General features: G+C 36.8%; 1 protein-coding gene across 1 annotated transcript; it reads left to right on the top strand.

Moving 5' to 3' along the window:
- Window positions 1-7,618: 7,618 nt before the first annotated feature.
- On the top strand, window positions 7,619-10,629 carry LOC141594915 (uncharacterized). Its single transcript, XM_074414896.1, has 5 exons — window positions 7,619-7,943; window positions 8,100-8,144; window positions 8,227-8,569; window positions 9,215-9,338; window positions 10,316-10,629. Exons 1-3 carry the CDS (start codon window positions 7,707-7,709, stop codon window positions 8,272-8,274), a joined length of 330 nt encoding a protein of 109 aa, XP_074270997.1. The 5' UTR covers window positions 7,619-7,706; the 3' UTR covers window positions 8,275-8,569; window positions 9,215-9,338; window positions 10,316-10,629.
- The last annotated feature ends 15,625 nt before the right edge of the window (window positions 10,630-26,254 follow it).

A 26,254-nucleotide genomic window follows, 5' to 3' on the forward strand; every position in this document is an offset into this window, starting at 1 on the left:
ACTCATATTAACCTATTTTTCACCTAAATCCGAATTTAATAATGAAAAATCCAATTTTCGAGCATAACAAGTCCAAAAATTATGACAATTTACAGGTTATCTCAAAATAATATATGTGACAACATATCCAAAAATCACCTGAAAATTCGAAGTATAGCAAATTTTAGACCGAAAATGACATTTTTACTCATAAAATCATATTTAAATGTCATTATTGTATAATATGAACAATAAAATCCGTAAAATTAACCAAAATATCCTAAAACATTTTAGGACCAGAAAAATTAAAATGCATGGATGAATTTCGTGATATATCATAATAACACAAAATATACAAGTTTTATATGTTATTCTTTATAACTCGGAAAAACTTTTAACCGATTTGCATGCAAAAACCGTGGCTCTGATACCAATTGAAGGAAATGTAGATCTATATACATACTAACATACTCATATATGTTAAAATTAATTTGTCATAAAATTAAACAAGGATTTTATGCATGCAAACATATGATAAAATAGAGGAGAAATCATGTCCTTACATTGTTGATTTCGGATTTATTGGGCACAAAAGAAATCTCCTTTTCTTTTGTTCTTGAGCTTTCCTTAGATGGAAGAACAAGATCCAAGTGTAGGATATCTCCTTAGGAATAATACCCAAAGCTAACTCTTAATCTAATTAATATTATTTGATCTAGTATAATATTAATCTTGTAGAAAATTGAACCAAAATATTTTCTAACACTTGAATATTTTCGGTTTTGATGAGAGAAGAAGATGGGATTTTTATTCTCTCTAGAATGCTAATTTTGGATGAGCAAGTGAATGAATCATAATACAAAACATTTTGTATATTATTAGGTAAAAATATGAGAAAACCATGATGGTTTTCTCTTCTCAAAAACCGGGTGGAAGGGGGACTTTTAGGGGAGCCAATGCATGCATACATTTGTCTTCACAAGAATATTAGGGTTGCATGGCTAGGAATGTAGGTAATCATTGTGTTCTTATAATAATTAAACAAACACAATATTGGCATCCACCACCCCTTAATTTCGGTACAATGGATAATATGAAGTCCATATTATTTTTGTCAATTGTCAATATGTCACATGTCATATGTGACATAAATTTGTTATGTATTTTTAACATATTAAAAATCAACGTATTAATAAAAATACGTCACATACAAAAATCAACTTAGTAATTTCATAATTACTTGTCCCAAAATATTTTACCATTTATAAATCACAACAGATTGTATTTATAATAATTCATTCAATTTCGATTGTTTCTTTAAACATTAATTTCATCTGAGTAATGATACAATTCAATTACTCAGACCGTATCTCATTTAATCACATTTCAATTTGATACGTAAATTTTACTTCCAAAATTGTCTGTCAATTTTCAATAATTTAATTAACTCGTAACATTATACGATTAATTAAATAATCAATTAAGAGTATTGCCCTATAGGTATGACCTAGGGGGTCAACTGATCACCACCGTCGCACGACAGTAATGTCAAACTCTAGTCAGCCAATCATTACCGATATATGTTGACCGATTGTGATAACAAAATTAAATTCCCAATTGTATTCTTTATAATGAAATTTAAACATGTGATCATCATGATCAACAGTCGTGATCGCATTATTGTCGGAGGACATATTCCAACAATATATACAAGACTCAAGTTGGTGACCCCAAACCTTTCTCGATTCTCGATTGAAAATCACTTTTAGAAACTAGTTTTGACTAGTTTTCCAAACCATTTGATTACGAATCTTTTGGTTTATGCGAATCTTGTATTCAAAGCAAGTTAAATCATGATTTTTTCTAGAAAAAGATTATGAATAGAGCAAGATATTGGCCCTATTTACACTTTGAAGTGTATGGTCAAATACAATTTCAATCAGAGAAGGTTATTACTTCTTCATCTCTTTTACCAATGAATTAGGTAGATACTTGATATCCACTTAATGAGGTAAGAAGATAAATTATTTGAATAAGTTCAATGAATGTTTAAAAAGTATCAAAACCTACTTATTATAATACCAAAGTATTATTACTTTGTTAAAATGGGGAATAATAAAGTGATGACTTTTATCTGCAACATATAGAGTGTGATATGGTATCACAAGATCACTTTCATAATCACACCCTATCAAGATAAGGTGTATTAGAAAGTTACAAAAAAATATTATACGATATGATTGAATCTTTACTATAAAGTTGGAGGTAGTTTCTGTTATAAAATTTGTCTGGCATTTAAATTTTCCACTAAAATAGAACATGGTTAAAGCAATCATCTACTTTTCATATGAGATATGGTTAGGCATGATACCTAAATTGTAGCTTGTTTCAATAGTAAACATGTGCTCTCTATTCCTACATGATCACGAGAACAAAGGGTATGTGGCTCGTGATGCTATCTGTTAAGAAAAGACGATTATTTCTTAAAGACAATGTGGGAGAAAATGTTCAAGAGCCACAAACTGAGAATAAGACGTAAGAAGATGTTCCTTCTTGGTGAAAATCAGTAATTATTTCTTCGAAACCTAAAGAGAACAGGAGTCATGTTACTTTTAAAAGTAATAACCCTGTAACTTATTAAGATGCTTTATCTAGTTTAAACTCCACAAGTGTCCGAAATCAGCATAAACATGAAAATGTTTTTTTAGCTTGGTTGGTTGGTGGCAAAGTGTTTTGCACGCAACAACAACGCTTCATTGTATTCGGATATGATTTGATATAGTTGGATTTTAAAATCATCTTGCATGAGTTTTTGTAAATCGCAACTAATCTAAGGTGGGATAAAAACTTAAGAATAAGTCTTAAGTAGAAGTAAAGGAGTTGAATTGTATGTTTTGATCATGTGCTAAACTTTTATCTAATTGTCGAGTAGTTTTGTTTATACATAGAGTTTTGTGGGAGAAATATGGTGTAACTAGTCTTATATGTGATCGACATATTGATCATTTTGAATGATGGAAGATTTAGGAGAAGAATAATACATCTCTAATGTATCCAGACCTATAAAGATAGTTCTAAGAGGATATTAGCGTTGAATGAATATTCTTATGTTAATAAGAATCTTGACAAGTTCAAAAGTATTGAACATGTAGAAATTGAATCCACATGCTTCCGATGCGGGATAATTCATTACGCTAAGATGTATCACCATTCTTAAATTTCGTATACTTGGAGTATGACAAGATGTTACAAATCGAATCTTTGAGAGAAGTCTCTATATAGCCACATAGTTTATTAGTTAGTACTCAGGAAGTACTAAAGATATAAAGCTAAGCCTTTAAAATTGAGATGGATTTATGTGCAAGGAGTTACACAAAAACCATATTCTAAACACATAAGGATGGTTAGATAACCATCTTGGCTATATTATTTAATGAGGATATCTGCTAAAAAAATCCTAGGCAGTTGAACAATGAGATATACACAACGGAAATTGAGTACACTTGCAGTAATGACATATGCAAGAAGGAAAGGATGATATAAGGATTCGGTTTTATGAATTGGAGGGACTATGGTAGTTCGTTCAAATAACCGAAAGTCGTATCCCTACACACTGTGAGGACTGTGGGAGTTATTTAAGGCAAGAGAGCCTATATCTAGATTGGATCTAGACACGTACTCAAAAGGTTTTTATAATAAAGATTATACATAACAATGGGAAATAATATATTGTAAGGTTAGGGAAAGTGGAAAGTGTTGCTAAAACTTGCTAACCAAGGCCTTTTCATAGGCTAAGCATGATAAGTCATGCCATTCCAATTGAGTTGAGATGTATAGTTATATACAATATTAAGTATGGATTATAGATTATGTAGTAATTGATATGGTATCAATTTTACATATGTGATGATGCCTTCATTGTTTGAGTTTTATTAAAAACTCTTTTATTACTTTGTTAGGTTGTAAGGACAACGTTGAACCCTATTAAAGTGAACTGGATTAACATAGTATTGGCCTCTAGTTGCTTATATGAGGTGACGTCTCGAAGTGACTAGAGTGTGATGTGATTGATGGCAAGTTCAAGTGCCATAGAGTCATATGGGATGACTAGTCGATCACATAGACAGACTGTATGAGACACTTTGTCGGGCAGTGACCGCTTATAGAGGTCTAGAAATTCATAAAGCCTGGTCGTGGCGAGAGCTACTATAGTATTCTTATGAGTCAATTATTTTGACTACAGATTATCCGCCCAAGTTGGCACAGGTTTCTTTTTTTTTCAATGAGGAAAGGAAACTGTTGATTAACCTATAACATCCTTACGAATGAGAGCGGTAAAGAAAATCTAAGATTTTCAAAAAACCAATAAGAAAGTCGAGGTCTTGAAGCGTCCAAAACAAAAAATAAACAAAAAACCCCACAATTACATCAACTACCAGTCTCTAAAACAACAATTTGCAAAAAGAAAAACGCTACAAAACTTTAGAGCAAATAGAGAGAGACTAAAAATAAATCAGACAAAGATAAAAATATCAGATCTAAAAGAATGTCCTCGTATGAACTCCAAATAATAAGCCATGTGAACACAAATTTTCAAACTCAACGACCAATAATGTTTGACAACAAATTTTGCTTTAAAAAATTCTTGATATTTAGTTCAAAAGTTAAGTTTGCTACGAGATCTTGATTTAGAAAAGTTTCTGATTGGCTTTGATTTATACTCTACGACTGTCATAACTAAAGTCAAATGAGTATATTTTGGGTCATGATGAACTGTGGCTATACGAAGGAAATAGTGCGATAGGAATTGTCCACCCCCTTGTCAGGGTTATCTAAAATCTCAGGGCCACTCGAGTAGTGAACTAAAAATGCGTGGACACGCCCGGAAGGTATCTACGGTAGGTAATTCCGGTCAGGCAGTCACTCTCTTGATCGACGAAACCACTCAAGATATGATAAAATGCAAGTACGGCCTGCAAGACACCTTACATTGAGTGGAAGATGATGTAAAAGGACAAGAGAATTGGTGACGCACACTTGTCTCGGACAAGTTGGAGATTGTTGGAGTAAGTGTCCTCAACAATAGTGCGATTACATGTTTAAATCTCATAATAAGAATACGTAAGGGATGATTCAATTATATAGTCAACTGATCAACATTAATCGGTAATGATTGACTAACTAGAGTTTGACATTACTGTCGTTTGACGATGGTGATCAGTTGATCCCTTAATGTCACACTTATAGGACAATTCACTTAAGAGATAAGTTGATTAATTGTATATCGATACCAGTTAATCTATTCCTTAAAGTTGAACAATTCATTTGCGAGTGAGAATAATTTTATCTTATTTTAATTTGATTAAATAAGATTTATTTTAGCAACTAAAAGATTTCGTTACTAAAATTCATTATTGTTTGTGAAACAATTAAACTAAGAATGATTGAATAATTATAATTACAAAATATTGTGAATTATATTTTTATGACCCATTTTAATAATTGTAATCATGTATTACTAGTTAATTTGTCACAAGTAATTTATTTATTGTAAAATGATATTTAAGGGGTTAAATATGCATTTAAAATAGCTATAGGCATGGTGTGTTACACATGACCTACCTCATTACAAATGACAAATTGACAAACATAAAATGAATGTCCATATTATGGGTGAATCGAAAACTGGAGGGATTAAGGAGTTAGCGGGTGTTTTTATTTTAATTGTTAAAATGAAACACTGTGATTACCTAATTGCTAGCCTTACACATCTATGATTTAGAGAAGAGCAAAAGCAAAAGGGTTTTAGATCTCTATTATTCATTCATGCAATTTTTATCATTATTATTCACTTCTCCCACTTCTCTCTAAAATAGTTTTAGATCTCATAAAAAATGTCCAACTAATTCTAATATCACATAACATTATTACTAGAGTAGTAATACATAATATTATTAGAATTTTTAAGGATATCTTATATATTAATCTAGTTAATTAGTATATAAATCATAAGGGTTTTTGTTTTGGGTGCAACAAGAGGAGAATCTCTAGACCTGAGATTTGGAGGATCATTCCAATGTATTAAGCTCACGAACAAGTGAAGGTAGGAGACCTTACTTGTGCCCAAAATTCCGTACATTTACAATGTAAGGAAACTCGATTTTCTTCCTTATTTCATTATTTTGTTATACATGCACTAGATCTAGATAGATATAAATTATGGGTAATTTATAAAATAAATTAGATGAGTCTAATAGGGGTATATGAACCTAACAAGACAAACACAAGACTCTATAATTTATCCTTGCATAAAGACAACACAACACAAAAGCACTCGGACCCCCACACTGGCCGAACATGCCGCCAATGCCTCACGGCACAAATCACGAGGCTCTCGGCCCACCATCCGTTGTATTCAGACACGACTCATTCTGTGACATACACACAATAGCTTATACTCATGCACTTTCATATACGCATACTCACACACTACTCAATCATTTTGTATCATCAGGACCATGGTCCACTCCAAACACCGCCGTGCCCGGCTTACTGTCACATACATCAGGTCCATGACGCTTTCGCATCCCCGTGCCTGGCCTACCATTCTTCAGGTCTACAATCGCAATTGTACCTGGCCTACTAACAAATCACAGTTCCCATGTCAATACATCAGGACCACAACCGCAACTGTGTGTCGCCTACCATCAACTCATCATAATGTTGCCCCGCAGGCATACAATACGATTTCACAATAATATATATCAAAACTCAAAACCAGCAGTAGTGCTATCAATTCCAATGCTAACAATCACAAAATAATTTAGTATAGAGATCGCTGCAACAAAGTACATTAATAATAGGCTCAGTATAAGACCGCTGCAACATTTTAAGCTACTCAAAAACTCAGTATAAAGATCGCTGCAACTTAACTTTCACCGCATATCTCAGTATACAACTGTCTCAGCATATAGCACAAGTTTAAGCAAGGCATACAAGTATTTAACAGGAGTTGAGTAGGCCAGTAGGGTAAACCTACCACAGTAGTAGTCCGTCGCAGAAGTGACACACAGAGTCACAATATAGTAAGAAAGGCTATTCTACAATTCTGGTCCTAAGCAACATACAACGTATACAAATAAATATCGTCACATAAACTAATTCTTAAAGAGGATATTAGATTTTGTGCAAATTAAGGCTGATACCGAACTCTTGAAACCACTCTGGCGGACGACGACTAAAAATCGAATCGCTCACGCACCAAGCGACTTGCTTCTGGGAGAGGGATCAATTTTGTTTAAATTTCGGTGATGATGTGAACCCATTTTCGGTAATAAATTTGAAAGTTAACCTATTTTGTTAATAGTTTTGTGAAAAAGCCCCATTTTGAAAAAAAATACAAAATCTGATTTCCGGGTGGTTTGAGTCGGACCAAATCGGTCAACTTATGCCACAATTGGGTCAGCCTTCACGGAATATAAACTCACCAGTCACCCTCTACTTATAATATCAAACGCGGGGATTTTAAAAAAAAAATAAATGGCGATACCTATATAAATAGCAAGCAATAGCATTGTTGTTGATTAAAATCACTAATTATCTACTGTTATCTAATTATCTTCCGCTATCTTACTTTTGGTGAACAGTAAAATAATACTCACATAATAATATAACAATAACAGTATTATAATATAATACTCCGTATAATTATCAAGAAAGAAAGAAATATGGCTTCATCATCTCAATCAAAACGTCACTACATCTTCTTGGAAGTTAAAGATAGTGACATAACAGGAACAGCAGAACAAGTCGTCGGTTTCCTTTCAACTCTGAAATACGACACGATTCTGATTTGGGGCCGAGATAATGGTTGGTCGGTGATGTTACAGTTTGTTTCACGGTTGGCTTTCAATGACGCTAAAATCTACTGTGAAGAAAAAGGAAGACAGGAGGGTTTAATAAAGGTGAGTTTTATTGTATCGTGCTAAAATGTATTACTGATTTCATTAATTGTTCGAGTAATCGGAATAATATTCATGGTTAATAAAGTTTAATCAAGTTTGGGATTTGAAAATTCATGGTTAATCAAGCTGGGTTACTCTAATGTTTTTATGTTGCAGATTAAATCTCTTGAACATGATTTTACTGGAACAACCGTCACGGAGGTTCTTGATTCGATTCATTGTTTTTTCTTTTTTTCCTTTTTTTTTTATGTAATATTACTGATGATGTGATATTTTTGTTTAGATTGAGTCTACAGCTCCGTATTGTCCTGGACTCAGCACGAAGAAATGAGCAGCATCATCTTTTTTTTTTTTTTTTTTTTTTTTCATAACTTTCTATTTTAGGATTTTCTTGAACTCTAATTTTGTGCATGTGGACTTATTAGTATGTTACATAGTATTCGTTTTTTAATTTTTGTCCCAATAATTTGTGGGGTAGGATGGGTAGGGGACTGTTTTTGCACTAGTAGGGTCGATATTGTCTAAACATAGGTGGATGGGCAAGGCAGAAGTTCGAGAAAGGAATGAGCATCAGCAAGGGTGCATGCAGATTCTTCGATTCTTAATTTTTGCAGTAGTCTTAAAAGGTTGATTTCTCTCCTATTTGCTTCTTAATTCTTTTAATTTTTCAGATCTTGTGCCCCTTTGACATTGCTATATTCCGTTTACCTGTTGATTCTTTTATTTTTCTTGTATTTCTTATTGTTTCCAGAATTCTAGTGCTTTATTATGCCATTGTGTATCTACCTAAATTTGTTTACAGTCAGTGCTGGTGAGTGGTGACTTGTTCAAAAAGTTTAAATTCAAAAGGCACCCTATTTGTGTATGAGGTGCAAAACTAGGGGGAAGTATGATAATCTTTAATCGTTACATTAAATGATATTTTTGTGTCTCTATGTGTGCTGATGAACCATTTGTTAAGGGTCACAAGACTATCAAGGAATGTCTCTCACCGTAATGATGACTGTGGTTGTTTCTTTTGTTTAAATGTCCTTTTTGGTATGCATTTTTCACCTTTGGTATACATTCATGGTGCAACGACTAAGATCAATGAAGCGCTTTTATCAGTTGACTATATAGTATAGAAACTGCAAATTGTCTATGAAACTGAAAGTTTCTATGGGATCTCTTATTTGTCCGCCATTTTGTTCTGCGTGTCCATCTATGCTATTAGGTTCAGAACATAGATATCTAAGTATATGTTTTCCATATTTGTTTCCGTTGCTGTACAGATATATACAGTTACAAGTTAAAACAATGAGCCTGATAAGAAGATTGCTGTATCTCAAGTAATGTTGGCTAAAGAGAAGGAAGAATTTTTGAAGTTAGAGATTAAATAACTCCATCTGAAGGCAGGTAAATTAATGTTTTTACCTATTTAACTATGAGATTATCAAACTACCTATTCTGACATAGGAAAAACCTGGTAATTGTGGCTGCTTAATTTGCTGGGCTACGGCTTTTAAAATCTTTTTCTTTATATTTCATGCTTAATTTGCCTTTAGATCCTTCATTTTTTTTATATAAATGTCGAGCTAATACTAATGTTCTGGTCCTGGGTAAGATAAATTGACATTTTTTAGTTCTGTATTAATGGATTGGATGATATGTTGATTGAGTTGATATGTGATTGATGTTTCTACTTTTCCTATGACAATATTCTCATTTGTTTAGCATGTATCGCTGAGGGGAATAGTAGGTTACTTAGGTGGGGTTTCTGTGAATCGGTCTTATTTTATTTCAAATTGTGCGGTGTAAAATGAAATTTTACAACTGAAAACTTGACAAATCTAGAAATGAGTCGATTGCATTGATTGAGAAAAGAAAGGAAAATGATGTGTTTCCAGAATAGAATGAAATATATGATCTATCCAGAAAGAAATCCTATTAATCGAGGTATGAATATTGACTGACGCTCCTTGTGTGTTTTTAACAAAACCCCGAAGTAGTCATCAGAGCTCAAAAGACATGAAACGCTGGTATGATTCGGATTTCTGTTACACAAGTTCAACTGTGCAGCTTTTACTATGATCTGATCACATCCAATTTCAGTTTTTAGTATCTCTACACTTGGTCACATCTGATCCTTTACTCTGCTGCATTATCCTAGTTTATTTATTTAGTTAGTGAAGATGGCAGTATGAGCTGACCATAGATGATAAAATTTTCTTCAAGTATATGATTATTATTTACCTCCTGGTTCGCCAATTCCGTCTGCTTATAGAAGTGTCGAACGTGCTCTAGAAGTTAATTTCTCTTTGTTATGTTATTGAAAGCTGTGGTTATTCTCGCCAATTCCATCTGCTTATAGCGTATGTTTTTATGTGGTTCAGGGGCTTGGTTTGTCTCTTACCCAAGAGGACTCTCACATTAAGGAATTGAAGAGCAACCTGAGTGCAAAGAAGGCTGCAAATAAAATAAAGATGCTGAATGATTAGTTGAATAAAGTCTCTTGAAAGAGATCAGAGGGAGATCGTCTTAGTTCGTAGATTACATTAGTGATGAAAACAGTTCACACTTAGTTGGCTTTTATTAGTTGTTTAGTGTTAACTGCAATCAGCTGCAATTGGCTATTAGCTAGCAATTTAAAAGGCAAATACACTGTGAAATCTGTGCTACGTGTTTTGGTATGACTTTCATTGCTTCATGCGAATACTTGTTTAAGATGGAGGCGTCCGTCTTTTAAAACGGTTCAAATAAATACCAATACCAAGTCATATGATAAGATGCTTAGAAATATCACCAGTATTGTCTTATTAGAACCATGGATAATATTTAGATCCGTTTATAGATGAAACGGATGCTCCGTATTAAATAAGCCATATTTTTCTCGCAATTACAATATGTCGCAAAACTCGCAATAACCGCCAATAGGGACGCTCAATAATCAATTTGTTTCTCTTCAACTGTGTCCAGTATTTTACAATCAGTTATTTTTACTATAAACAAATATATGCGTTAAAAATAAAACACAGGTCAAATATGCTTAAAATGTTGACATTTTTGGGCCCCACCATATAACTTATTGTTTGTCTTATGCTTAACGTAGGTGGATATTTGACCCGTCTATAACTATAAACGGATATCTTCCGTCTATAATGAGTATTTGTGTCTTACTTTAGGGTCTCAGTTTGACAACGCATTTTAGATATCTGATTTGGTCAAAGTATTTTATTTCACCAAAATTTTAAATACCTCACTTTTTTTGTAAGCGTTTGATAAGTAGCTTATTTAATCAAATAAACTACCTGAAATGAAATTCTACCTAAAGTAGCATTTGAGATATATGTACCTAATTTGATTTGATTTTCCTTTTTACCTCTTAAATCTATACTATAAAATAATTATCATATCATTTTACGTCATTTTATCAAAATATGTTACCTTTTAATTTAATTTGCCAAACATTTTTTTTAATATAATCAACTACCTTATCAGTTCCTAATTTTCAACCTTATCAGTTACCTTTTCAGGTTTCAGTTAGTTTTTCAGTTTTCAACTAACTTTTCAGATTCCAGCTATTTTTTTTAGTTACTTTTACCAAACAGGGCCTAGGAGATGGACAAAAGATGGGCCAACCCGACCCGTCGACCTAGGTCACTTTTAGCCCAACTCGCTCACCCCGACCCCTGTTGGCCCGGCACGACCTATTTCCCCGATCGGTTCCAGGTCCACCTGTTAGTTTAAGACCCTAATTAAACTCCTCTAATTATATGTAAAATAAAAGACGGGTTAAATATGTTTAAAATGTTGACATTTTTGGGCCCCACCATATAACTTATTGTTTGTCTTATCCTTAAAGTGGGTGAATATTTGGCTCTCTATAACTATAAACGAATATCTCCCGCCTATAATGAAAATTTGTGTTTCACAATATTGAAGCGCGAGCATTTCCTTTATTCTATAAAATAACCTAAAGTCAAAGCATAGTTTAGACACTAGGGTCTCAGTTTGACAAAGTATTTTGGATATCTGATTTGGTCAAAGTAGTTTATTTCACTAAAATTTTAAATACCTCATTTTTTTGTAAGCGTTTGTGGTCCGGTTCAAACTCGCCGTCAAAAGCTACCAACCAAAACAATATTTATAACTTCACAAACTACTCTTAGTAAAGAGGTAAGTAAAGGTCGCATCCCAAGGGACGGGTATTGATGTAGGATTCTCAATTGCAAATAGCTATGTCTTAGGGTTTCACAATTTGGGTTGAGTTGATGTGTAATCTAAACTAATCAACAAAATGAAAGTAAAGTGGTGGAAACAAAGCAAAGCAATAAAAAGGGAGTTGTAAACAATTGATTAAAGGCACTAGGGCGTCATGGGTTCATAGGGGATTCATAGGAGTTGATTATACAAACATGTTTTCAACTAGATGTAAGCACTTATTGTTGTGAAGGGATCGAGTTAGTGTAAATCTTACAATTTCTAAGAAGGTTCGGGTCCCGGAACCGAGTCATCTAGACTGTATAACATCTACAAGTCAACTTAATCCTTCCTATTCAACTCTATGCATGGTCTAATGAGGCTCGAGTTGGTTTATACTTTACAAGCCTCATTGAAGAGATAAGAGATGGTAAAAAATGCACGGATTCATAGGCTCGCATTTCAGCAAACATAACATGTGCATAGGTTGAAATCACAACAAGAAAGCAATTTAATTATGAAAACATATTAAATTAAGCATAGATCAATCCCCATGTGTGTTTCCCCTAATTTCCCATTAACCCTAGCTAAAGAACTACTCATTCATGATCAAATTTAGCATGCTAATAAGGTTGTCAATCATACTAACAAAGCAAAACATGATGAATAAATGAAAGTGATTAACAATAATTAAACAAGGGTAAATAGGAATTATACCTTTGAAGATGATTCCAAATAATAATGTAAAGAATAATAGAAGTACTTGATGATTGATGGACGGTTGTCAATCCTCCAAATAAGCCCAAATAATCTTCTAATTACCCAAACAAAAGGAAGAACAATAGAGAAATTAACGAAAGATTAAGACGTGATTAATATTGAGAAATGTATTACAACTAAATTAAGACTAATTTGAGAGAGTATTAAGAGATGCTAAGATTGGATTAAGAATTGATTAAGGATTCATGCTAATCTAGGTAGTACAAAGGAGTATGTATACTAAATATTAGGTACAAGGATTAGGGTTACGAAGAGCTTAAATGACTATTAATACCCTAAGAAAAGTTGAGGAAATGCTACTCCCCAGGGAAATGAGTGGATCCTCCTTGCTAGTCTTGCCTCGATCCGCTCGTCCCGTGCTGAGGCACGGGCTGTTCTGCCTTGTGATCCGCTCGGATCCTGGAGGAGACGCTCAGATCTTTGCTTCACACTACGCTCGTCTTAGGGTCAAGCCGCTCGGATCCTTGCAGTGTAGCACGCTCGGATCGTGCTTGGGCCACTCGGATCCATGGGCAGAGTGCTTCTCTTCTTTAGCTCCTTAACAATCCGCAAGGATCGTGTTGGGGAGGCAAGGATCTTTTCATCATTGCCCATTTCACTTTATTTATCTACTTACGCCTCTAGTGTTGGTCTTCTCTTTGATGCTTGGTCATTAGGTGCTATCCATTAAGCTCCATTTGGCCTCATAAATGCAAGGTTAGCAATCCTTTCCTACCAAGGAGACAAAGCCTCGCTCAAAGAATATGCAAAATGAGAAGCTAAAGATAATAAATGACCTAAATATGTGATATAAAGAATGGGAACGAGGTTAATTCGGGGACTAAATGTGCTTAAATACGAGTCATATCAAACATCCCCAAACTGAACCTTTGCTCGTCCCGAGTAAAGAGGTGACTAAAACTAGGACTTTTATTTAAACTAGCCTACTAATATAACCGATATGAGACAATTAGCGGGTCTCACTCCGCCCCTTCAACTCACAACAAGACAATCATGAGGTAGGATGCTTTCTTGCAAGGCAAGGCGGGGCTTGCCAAAATGGCGATACATCCAAGCATTAAGCACACAAAAGCAAGTAATGGATGCATCTACAAAAAAAGAATAGCCACTTTCCTCATCTAAGTGGTGGAAATTATCTAGAAGGAAAACGATCTAAGGGTACACACTCCATCATAGATACGGTTTCTTCAAACTACTAAGCCTAGAAGGAAACCAATAAATCACCTCCAAGTTGTGTCAAGCTAGGGTACCTTTGTCCTCAATCGTTGAATGCTTTTGTCAAGAGTAGGCTCCCTATGGTTTTAGAAAGACTGTACTGTCGGATCGTGGAATTTCCCCTCTTGCCTAGACAAGAAGAAGGGTCGTCCCCTCTCCACCATGCACAAAAGTGGGTTCAGTGAAAAAAGAGATCAATGTATTATGAGTTTTTATGCGGGAGATTGCTTTTGATGTGGTTGTTATCCCCCCAATTTCTTGTGCCATTTGACATTTGAGAACAATTTCTTTTTGCCATTTCTTCATGTTTGGCATTTGATGCTTGACAATTTTCAACCTTTTGCATTTTTGAACATATTCAAAGTCACCCTAATTTGTAAGGAGGGTGCTTATATTTGAAGCACATGAGTCTATTTTTGCTCCTCTTTTCATTGATTCATTTTGCAAACTTTTTGATTTTTCATTTCAATACTTGAACTCAAATTGATAATTTTTGGCCCATTCCCTTTTTGTTAACAAAATGTGATAAATGTGGAAGATAGTTGCATGGCTTCAAAGGTCACCTTGGAATAAACGGTAGTCAAGGAGTTATCACACCACAACGTACTCTTGACTAGGCCTTAATCCATGGGTCAAAGGATACTAGCATGACACATCCTAGGACGTTTTAGAAGCATTCAAATGAGCAAAGTCTTGAGAAGAAAAAGTATCTATAAGGGCCTTATATACACTTGTCAAGTTTCCCAAATAGATGTTTTCACAATTTTTTTACTAAAATGCAACTACATGCCATGATGCAACTAACATTTATACATCCTAATGCAAATGCTTCTATCAACTAGTATGCCATATAAGCTAAATTCAACTCCTACAATCGCATTGGTTCATACCGCATCAATCAAAATAAAGCACATAGTCATTAACATAGAGAGGAAAAAGGAGATTGGTAAGATCATACTAATGCGTGTCTAATATATGATATTTTGCACCTCATTTCACACGCATTTCTGAGCTCAATTAATTAGTTTATGCTACTATTTCCCTTGTTTCGTGTATTTCTTCCTTTTCGTGTGATTTTGCAGAAATGTGAAGAATATGGCGGAAAATGGGCCGAATCCGTCCCAAAGTACTTAGCATTGCATTTGACATGGAGTAAAGACTCGGGAAGCGAACTTGGTGCGCATTTCAAGGCCTGAAAGATGTATTTACGAGATTTTTAGAAGCGGATTACCAGCTACAGCAGTCTATAGACTGACCTACATGGTCTATAGACTGTCAGAATGCTTCTCGATATTGCACCCTGCTTCAGATGGCTATATCTCGAGTTCTAGACCAGATAATCGAGTGATTCCAATTGTAGGTGAAAGCTCATCCTCTTAGCTTTCCAACGCCGAGTAGAACGCCTGATTTGACCAAGTAACGAAGAAATGGCAGCTGTTTTAAGATCGGTGTGCGCTGCAGAATTCGTCAGAATGCATTCCTGTACAGCGATTGTGGTCGATCGACTGATCCAAGTGGTCGATCGACCACCCCACGACTCTGACGCGCAAATTAAAGTTAGAATTCCGAAGCCCAATGTAATTAGGTTTTAGGAATAAGTTACGTAAGACTTTCTATATAAGGTAACCCTATGTTTCAGAATAATCATCATTCATTAGTTTAGTTTAGTTTTCGTTAATAAAATTTACTTTTCCCATTAAGCTTTGGTTCTTTCCTCTTCAGTTCCTGTTTACGGTATTCTTCTGTTTCTTTATTTAAATTCATTGCTTTAGTTCTTCCATAGTTTAGAATTGCTAGTTAGATTTCCCAAAGCCAATTTATCGTTTCATGTTAGTTAATTATTTAGTTAATTCAATTATGAATTCAATTGCTTTATTTGTTAATCTTACTGTTATTATTATCACCATTATGAGTAGCTAAACACCCTTTGCTAAGATTTAGGGGATCTATGGCGTAGATGACATTAGAATAGGTGACCCCGAATTAGGGCTTGACCGATCGACTGGCTTAGCTAGTCGATCGACTAAGCCGTGTGGTCGGTCGACTGAAGTAGTTGGTCGATCGACCAGACCGTGTTTGATTAGCGTTTGTTTGATTCGTTAAGTGTCATCTTTAACAATGAGACCGAGAGGAGACTTGTTAGATGCTTAGTTTTGACCAACCCGTAGATCGAGAGATAAGGAAGGGCATAAATTAATAAATTAAGACGACTAAATTACTGAGATCGAGAGATAATGTAATTTAGGCTTTAGGACTCACTAATCGGGGCGAGAGCTAGCATTAGTGAGACTTAAGGACTGGTAGCATAGGCCGAAAGGAGCTACTAGTTAACTTGGACCGAGAGGACTTGTTTTACCCATCCTACACGACCGTATTTCGGACTTACCTAGGATTATGTGTCATCGCAGCTATAGTGAACCGACCGTCTTAGCATTTCTTCTATCTTTGTTTACATCGTTTGCTACTATTATTTGTTTATTTAGTTTATGTCATTAGTTTTAGAATTAATTCACATCAAAACCCCCCTCATTGTTACCGTTAGACTAGAATTAAGAACAACTATTATCTCCCTACCTCCTTGCGGATCGACACTTACTACCGCTTGCTAGTTGTAGTTTAGTTTTATAAATATTATTTTTGGTACTCACTTCGACAGGTATCAAATTTTGGCGCTGTTGTCGGGGAGGCAGCGCTAGTTTTAGTTGTTTTTTATTTTAGTCTGTGTTTCGCCTCAAGGGAAGACTGAGTACCTTGAGGCAGTTCTTACCATTTCCTCTAGTGTTGTTTTGTTAGGTCCTACAGTCCTATCTACGATGATTTAAGGGTGCACCCATGTTCCATTCTCAGGAGCAGCAGGTGCCGTTTTGTGGGAGATGCGTCGGAGCGGGACACACATCTGAGGCATGCAGGCATCCTAAGGAGAAGATGTTTGCTTTTCATCAACTTCGGCTCGACAATTCGTATAATTACGCTCCTACTTCTCCGCGTCAACCATATGTGCCTCCTTATGAAGCCCCACCACCATCCACTCCGTCACAGCAAGAGTCAAATAATGAAGTTGCAGAGTTGATAAGTCTAGTGCAGCTGCTTATGGTAGAGGTACAGAAAAGTAATGCGGCAAATGAGGTCTCAATCATGGAGCTGAAATCTCAGATTGCTACATTAGACAAGAATGCAGCTGAGATACCGAGTCAATTTCACTTTCGAATCGCGTATTGAGACCGTACATGCAATGACGCCGAGGAGCGGGTCCGCTCTGATGGACCCGAGAAAGTCTGAAAAAGGGAAGAAGAAAAAGGGCGAGAAAAAGACGATCAACAGAATCACGGTCGATCGACCACATCACCTATCGATCGACCGATCAAACAAATCACATAGCTTCCGGTACTGTTGAAACCAGTCGATCGACTGACCAACATGGTCGATCGACTGAGGAAGCAGCTGATGACGAAATATTCCATCCTCCAATGCCAGACAACTTGAGGGACTTCTTGTTTCGGGGTACGACGGCTCCGAAATTATTGAGGCAAGTCCAGATATTGATGGGACCGTTCCGATTCCAAAGTATGACCCTACGACGGTCAATGGTTCATTCGTGAGACGGACTGAAGAAGGTTCGAGCTATAACAAGGATAAAGTGGTGGATTTTCAGCCTAAGTCCACCGATGCCGGTGTGAGAGACCTAGAAGAGAGGGCTAAGTTACTTTTGCAAGCCCCATATCCAGAGAGGCTGGTACCAACGAAAGATGAGGTATACTTTGAAAAATTTCAAAATGTCATTCATGGTCTTAATGTGCAGGTACCTTTTCTTGAGTTGGTAAATCAAGTTCCCGCTTACATGAAATTCATGAAACAGCTTTTAAATAAGAAGCGGAAACTTGATAGGGTCGAGTCTGTTAATTTAACTGAAGAATCTAGCTCTTATTTGACTCGCACTGCTCCACACAAGTTAGCTGACCCGGGTAGCTTTTCAGTCCCTTGTAATATTGGTACCTTCTCAATTGAGAAGGCATTATGTGACCTACGAGCCAGCATTAGTGTTATGCCTTTGAGTCTAGCTAGAAAATTGAAATTGACTAGGTTTGCAGTTACTAGCATGACAAAGATGATGGTTGATCGTTACGCGGTCCAGCCTATAGGAGTCTTAGAAGACATTCTTGTGCAAATAGGAAAGTTTTTCTTCCCTGTTGACTTCGTTGTACTGGATATACCCGAGGATGCTCATATTCCTATCATTTTGGGTAGACCATTTCTGCACACTGCTGGTGCAGCTATAGATGTTGGCTCAGGGACATTGACCTTTAAAGTAGGGAAGCATTCCATTAGTTTTTCCCAGACTTATAGGAAGAAAGATGCTATGTGTCATGTTACTTGTAATGCAATTTTTACTCGTAAGTCTTATGTTGTCATTACTGACACTCCTACTCCCTTGCCTGTACCTATTCCTGTTATGACACCTTCGCCCCAGATTGGGAGCAAATTGGAGGAAGATTCTTCTGTTTTGGCTGTTGCAAGAACCGGTTTGGGGAAGGAAGAACCGCTAATCGCTCCAGCTGTGAAGAAGCCCATTGTTCAGAGAGGCGGTTTTGGATGTCTGAGCTATGCAACTGACGAGGAGTCAGATCTTGAGTGTGAGGAGCTAGAAGATGATGGCCATACTTGGGAAGATGCTAGAGATGATCCATTGAGTATTCCAGTCGGAGTAGAGTGGAGTCCGGCACCGAGATGAGCACTGCGGAAGCTACTTCATGTAGACAGAAGCCTTGGTCGGAGATTTTCCGCAGTTTCCGTTGATTCATTTCTTAGACCCTTTTAAGACAATTTATTGCTTTTAGACTATTTATCGTTTTTCGTGTGCGCGAAACTTCGCTTAGTTTGGTTTGCTTAAGATTTTTATAAACTTTAGACTGTTACTTTGGGTTTTGCGCAATTTTGGGCGCATTATTATGTGTATTTGCAGGTTTATAGACCTTGTTAGCTCAATTTATTGAGCTAATTCAAAGAAATCAGGAAGTTACAGCTGTAATACTCCGTATTTATGAGTCTTTGGGTACTCTATCGAGTAGGCCTTACTCTGTCGAGTAAGGGTAAGTTGCGTTTTAGAAAAGTTTCTGACCTGTTGGGTACTCGATCGAGTAGCTGGGGCACTCGATCGAGTAAGGGGGGACTCGATCGAGTACCTCGGGTACTCGATCGAGTAGCCGGTTTTACGGGGAGTTTTCTCGGGTTTTGTTAATTATGCGATTAAGGTATATAAGCTTTGTCGTCATTATTCTAAATCACTTTTGCAAAACCTAAATTACTGTTTAAGAGAGAAAGCAAGCAAGTTCTTCATCCTAATCGCATAATTAGCAATCCCCGGGGTTTGGAAGGTCAGTTCTCGTCGTTGGTTATACCATTGAGTTCCTTGCGTCGAGGGTAAGATCTATGTACCCTTTTTATTGTCTTTCCTTTGATTTGGTTAAACCCTAATTTAGAGATTTGGGGGTTTATGTGTAGTATGTGATTTGGTAGCCTTTATATGTTGTATGATATAGGAGGAGGGTTCATAGAGGAAGCTTTTTGATTCAGCAGTAGAGACCGTCTGATTGTGTGCTTACCAGGTAGGATTTCATACTCAGTATTAGTCCCATAATGGGATATTGGTTGATGTGTTGTGGTTGATTGAATAATATAGTAATTGTATTGTGACGGTTGTGATTGTGATTGTGATTGTGATTGCTGTCTGTGGTTCTCAAGGCGTGTCCTCGGCTGAGTGGGGTCACTTGCGGAAGTGGCTTCACGCCCTAGTTTCGCCTTCTGTGGAACCTGCCACAGAAGGGATGTGCACATTAATGGACAGGGTTATCGCTCACTATGTGGAGCGGGGATTTGGTGGGTACGGCTACGGTCCCCCACTGGCAGGGCTGGTCCAGTGGACGGTCAGTGATTGAGATGATTGGAATTGGTTGTGTGTGTGTGACAGTTAAGCTGTCTGTTTATCTTGTTGTTGATATATATATTTTAATTGTGTGATTAGTACTGACCCCGTTTAAATGTTTTAAAAACTGTGGTGATCCATTCGGGGGTGGTGAGCAGTTGCTTGGCAGGTATATCTTGGATATGCGTGGGATCTAGCTGGGGATGGAGTCATCACATATCAGAGTCTTTAGTCTTCCGTTGTGTTTGTTAGGACAGTTCCTTTCAGTTGGTTTATAGTTTGAGAGAAGTTGTATTTTGCTTACAGTGGGTTTTGTTATGTAATCACTTAACTTGTTTAATAAAGTATGTTTCTTCATTGTCTTATGATTATCATGCCTCGGGTAACCGAGATGGTGGCATCCTTATACCTGAGTGGTCCTGGTAAGGCACTTGGAATATGGGGTGTTACAAATGGTATCAGAGCGACGATCCTGAAACCTGTAACCAATAAATCCAATGAATATAGGGAGTCAATTAAAATGAACCCGGGGTAAAGGTTGTAGGAGCTAATGCAAAGACTTGGGAGACGTCCTAAAGTCGCGAATTCGCCCTACAATTTTGAACCGGTCACCTTGGGATATGAGTCGGGATCGCTATGTGTTTACCTTGTGTATTGTGTATCTATATAGTAATGTGTGGTATGAACCAGTGGATGTATGATTGTGGAGAATGGGGAATGTGTAGATAAAGATGGTGACGATGTGATTTTGTATATGGTTTGTTGAAAGCATGTTGCATTATAGTTGGTTTACATGTTGGTTGAAATCGTTGGAAAAGTATATGATAATGATGAATGATATGGTAGAAAAAGAAAGCAGTTCGTATGTGATGATGTGTGATGAATAATGATGTTGCAGGACGAATGATTTATAATGAGGCAATCCTAATAACATGTGGTTAGGGGGTGTGATAAGATTTGTTTTCGTAGTTTTGTTTGCGTAAAGCTATATATTAAGTTCGTATAATTGTCTACTATCGTATCATATGCGCTTGTTAGATGAAGTATGTGATTGAACTAGATGAATTGATTGGAAAAGATGAAGTGGCAATTTCGTAAGGATATGAATTTCTTGATTATGGAAGTGTTTATGTGATGAAGTGGATTTGTAATGTTGTTGTATTAGCAACATGGAAATAGGATTTGTAGGGTATGGGTGTGGTTTGTGTTATGAAAAGTTATGAAAATTTAAAACATGCGGGTAATACATGATTGAAAGTTGAATGTTATATGAGCATGATAGATGGTAATGTTTGGCTTTTGGTAAGTAGTAACATGAAGAATAGAGGTTCAATGATATGTGTTTTGTATAACGAATTGGATGAAAAGCATGATGGTTGTTTATAACGTGGCACTTGATAACACAAAGTAGATTATTTTGTTGATTGTATGAGGAGTCGCGCAGATTTGAATGCGTAGTTGTAATCATAATGTTGAAATAATAATGAATGCATAGTACGTTGGGGTATGTGAGATAACATGCGGGTAGTATTCACGAGTCTGCATGACTCGATCGAGTGGGTTTGATTCGATCGAGTGGGTATTTGTCGTTATTTTGACCAGAATCGTGTTTTTGGTCACTTGATCGAGTACCTCGGGCACTCGATCGAGTAGGGGGTCACTCGATCGAGTAGCCGGGCTACTACTCGGTCGAGTAAGTCGAGATCGAAGGTATGTTTGGGTTAAGAGTGGGGCACTCGATCGAGCATGTTGGGCACTCGATCGAGTAGCCTCAACTCGATCGAGTAGGTTCTGGTACTCGATCGAGTGGGGTCTGTGTAGGTCAAATGCGTGTTTCGGGTCATATGTTTATCTTTTGACATTCGTTGCATATTATGTTTAATTCAAAGGTGTTGTATTACTTCTTTATGCATTGTTTTACGTATGTGTTGGTCCTGAAGCGTAAGTTACCCAATCTTATGATGTAAAGAGTGGCACTTATGATGAGTATGAGTTCGGTGGGGGAGGACATGAGTTATATGTGATTATGATAGATGGTCGAAAAAGAAAAGGAAGATTGGTATAGTTTATTGAGGCATGGCGCACGTTTTGCGAGACGGGATGAGTGATATGATTGTGTGTTGAGTAATGTAAAAGTAAGTGAATATGGGCAAGGGATGATGTGAGTATAATGAACGTGAGAATAAAAAGATTGAAAGTAAGGATGTGGATAGTGGCAGCTTGAGATGTGTAAAGAATTATGGAGGGAAATGGTTAGGAGTCGTGTGGGTTATGGATATATGTAGTGAAAGTTCGTTTAAAGGGGTTGAGAAGAGTAATATATAGTGAACTTTGTGGAGACATGTCGCGAGGTGTATTCGTAGACAGTAAGTGAGTTTGGGAGATTTGGTTTATTAAAAGATGAAACTACTGTGTGATTTCCTTGGGTAATTAACGGTATTAAATGAATTCTGATTTCTAGCGATGTAAAAAGGAAGATGCAATTGTTTGAACATTAAACGTTGGTTCTATGGATAGAGTAGTGGCAAGTGTGAGTGATAGCATAATAAGAGAAGATCCATGGTAAGAAAGAGTGAGATGATGTCGGTAGAAAATAATGGAATTTGAGTTTTGGAGCAACGAAGGGGTAACTGGATTTCTAAAGAGTTAGCTAGAAGGAATAAGGAGTTGAACTATTAATTGGTATTATTGAGTGTAAAGAGAAAAGAAGGATAAAAGTAAGCTGAGGAAAATGTTCACCGGAGTTATGTGATATAAAGGTAAGGAATCATCGAAATGTGTGATAGTATCACGAGGATGTTAGCTAAAGGTTATATAGGAGTTTCAGGACAACATGATTGATAATGAGTTTCGAGGAATTAAGGGAGTAAGAAGTTGGTGGAGTATTGGCACGATACGAAATATTTGGTGGAGAGTTGGATGACAATACAAATAAGATAGTATTGGGAATAATGTCGAGGTAATTTTCTGGATGGGTTTGATGTTCGTTATTTGGAATGTTAACCAAAAATAGGAGAAAAACCATGTTATTTTGATATGAGTGTAAGAGGTTTGATATACGAGCAGTGGTGGCATTGTGGTGTTATCACTAGTGGTTAAGAGTGATGGTATATTAGAAAGGTAGCAATTCTAAAGAGGTTGATTTGGTAGGAACCTGATTGTTGTGTATGATTGTGACAGGGTATAAGATGTGGTTAGATGAGGCGGATGCTATTAGTTGAATAGTAAAGGTATGGTTATATTTGGCAGGAAGTGATGGTTGTGAGAATGGGGGAATATGTTATGAGGGGCATATGAGTTAAACTCGGGCGACAGGTAACCTTTATCGAGTGGTAACTTACGTGGTCAGGATTGACTAGTTGGTTGTGATTACGGGTCTATGATATGTATAAATGTTTGTGTGAGGTTCTGACCTCACAAGAAGTGGTATGGTGTGATAATTATAAAGTTGTTTTATGAATGTTCTGTAATATATATGTTGGACACGGTAATTTAATTGAATGATATCCAAAAAGGTAATAATTTGATTGATTTGACATGGCTAGTTATAATTTTATGTGTATTGATAACACATGTGTATTCCGTGAAATGTAGAGATGATGTTCATGAGATGCTTATTTGTTTATCCATATAATATGTTGCGTGGTGATTTAATAAAGTGGATTTGAGTAAGTTTTTCTTGTCTGAGAAGTTATGCTCAGTCAGTATTTATGGGAATTGTATGCAATTGTGATGTCTATCGGTGTGGTTGTGGTGCCTCGGGTGGTGATCTGGGCACGGTACATAGTGCTGTGATGCGGGTATTTTCGCACTACGGTGTGGCTGTTGGTGGCGGTGTTGTGATGCCGTCACCGGTTGTGGTGGAGTAGGCGGGATGATTATGATTCGAGTTTCGAAAGTACATACCAGTTATACATAGATTGTTGTTTTGTTTGATGTTGCTCCCTGCGAGTTTCAGCTTGTGCAGATAGACAGTTGTCTTGTTTATTGATGTTTTCTTTACCAGGCTAAGTTGGGAATGAGGTAGAGTATGATATGAAATAGAGTTGTATATGTTTTCGTTGTTGTCATGGTATAGTGATATTCTGTTGATGGGACACGGTTGTGAGAGGTTGTTACAGAAATTTTGATCTTGTTTTCAGATGAGACATCGGTAGACATGGTAATGGAAAATTATTCGTGGAACATGTGTGGTAATGATCTGAAAGCGGCAGGTAGTTCATAATCTTTTGTTGAGACAGTGAGTGCAGGGTGTTGGGGGAATTAGTGTCATGTTAAGTTGTGTATGAGTTTTGCGGTAATGAAAGAAAGAACTTGAGGATCTAGTGTGCGTGTACGTAACGAGTGCGGATCGTGAGTTATGCTTCCGGGAGATAAGTGCCTTACATAGAGAGGTATGTTGTTTGGCAGTAATAATGAAGAGTGGGTATGGTGATTTGCTACGAGTTTATGGTATAGTTTAGGTGCTATGCCGAATGAGTTGAGGAATGAGAAATGTTTATGTATGGGAGCCTTGGATATAAGAATGGTGAGTGTTTGGTTTATAGATGGTTATCTTTGACATGTGGTGGTACAGAGTGTAATGAGATATAAATATGGTTTGGTATTAGTGAGTTACGAGGACGTAACATTTGTCTTAAGAGGAGTAGGATGCGATAAAACAGATTTTGATGGTTGTACATATGGTAATATATATTCGGAAGTTGAGTCTTGATGTAGAATAAAAGATCGATTCGTGTTGTGGGTGATTTTATTAAAGGTCATGACCGTGCTTGTAGTAGCGTGATGTTTAGGAGTGTGAGAATATTTCACTAGTGTTGACAGTTGGATGATGAGGTTACGAGTGTGAGTAAACTTCGAGGACGAAGTTCCTTTTAAGGGTGGTAGAATGTAACATTCCGTTTGATGTCTATGAGTGTCTTGGTATTGGATTTGATAGTTGATGATATTATGGAGCTAGCAGCATTAGAGGATGGTAGTTGGTTATGTATGGAGTTGGTGTCGTGAGAGATATATATATGGTAGATACGATATAGTGAGTCATGTTGTGGAAGTAAACATAGTTGGTGGAGTGGGTGTTAAGAGTTCATGTTCTATGTTCGGTCGAGTTCTTGAGTCCTTAGCTAAGTTGTTGTGTCTTGGTCGAGTCAGTATGGTTGTTTTTATGTATGGGTTGAACTTCGGGGACGAAGTTCTTTTTAAGGAGGGAAGACTGTAATACTCCGTATTTATGAGTCTTTGGGTACTCTATCGAGTAGGCCTTACTCTGTCGAGTAAGGGGAAGTTGCGTCTTAGAAAAGTTTTTGACCTGTTGGGTACTCGATCGAGTAGCTGGGGCACTCGATCGAGTAAGGGGGTACTCGATCGAGTACCTCGGGTACTCGATCGAGTAGCCGGTTTTACGGGGAGTTTTCTCGGGTTTTGTTAATTATGCGAGTAAGGTATATAAGCTTTGTCGTCATTATTCTAAATCACTTTTGCAAAACCTAAATTACTGTTTAAGAGAGAAAGCAAGCAAGTTCTTCATCCTAATCGCATAATTAGCAATCCCCGGGGTTTGGAAGGTCAGTTCTCGTCGTTGGTTATACCGTTGAGTTCCTTGCGTCGAGGGTAAGATCTATGTACCCTTTTTATTGTCTTTCCTTTGATTTGGTTAAACCCTAATTTAGAGATTTGGGGGTTTATGTGTAGTATGTGATTTGGTAGCCTTTATATGTTGTATGATAGGAGGAGGGTTCATAGAGAAAGCTTTTGATTCAAAGAAGAGAGACCGTCGATTGTGTGCTTACCAGGTAGGATTTCCTACTCAGTATTAGTCCCATAATGGGATATTGGTTGATGTGTTGTGGTTGATTGAATAATATAGTAATTGTATTGTGACGGTTGTGATTGTGATTGTGATTGCTGTCTGTGGTTCTCGAGGCGTGTCCTCGGCTGAGTGGGGTCACTTGCGGGAGTGGCTTCACGCCCTAGTTTCGCCTTCTGTGGAACCCGCCACAGAAGGGATGTGCACATTAATGGACAGGGTTATCGCTCACTATGTGGAGCGGGGATTTGGTGGGTGCAGTGCGGTCCCCCACTGGGCAGGGTGGGTCCAAAGGGACGGTCGATGATTGAGATGATTGGAATTGGTTGTGTGTGTGTGACAGTTAAGTCATCTCTTTTATCTTGTTGTTGATATATATATTTTAATTGTGTGATTAGTATCTTGACCCCA

Source organism: Silene latifolia, chromosome 8, assembly GCF_048544455.1.
Source record: "Silene latifolia isolate original U9 population chromosome 8, ASM4854445v1, whole genome shotgun sequence".
NCBI lineage: Eukaryota > Viridiplantae > Streptophyta > Magnoliopsida > Caryophyllales > Caryophyllaceae > Silene > Silene latifolia.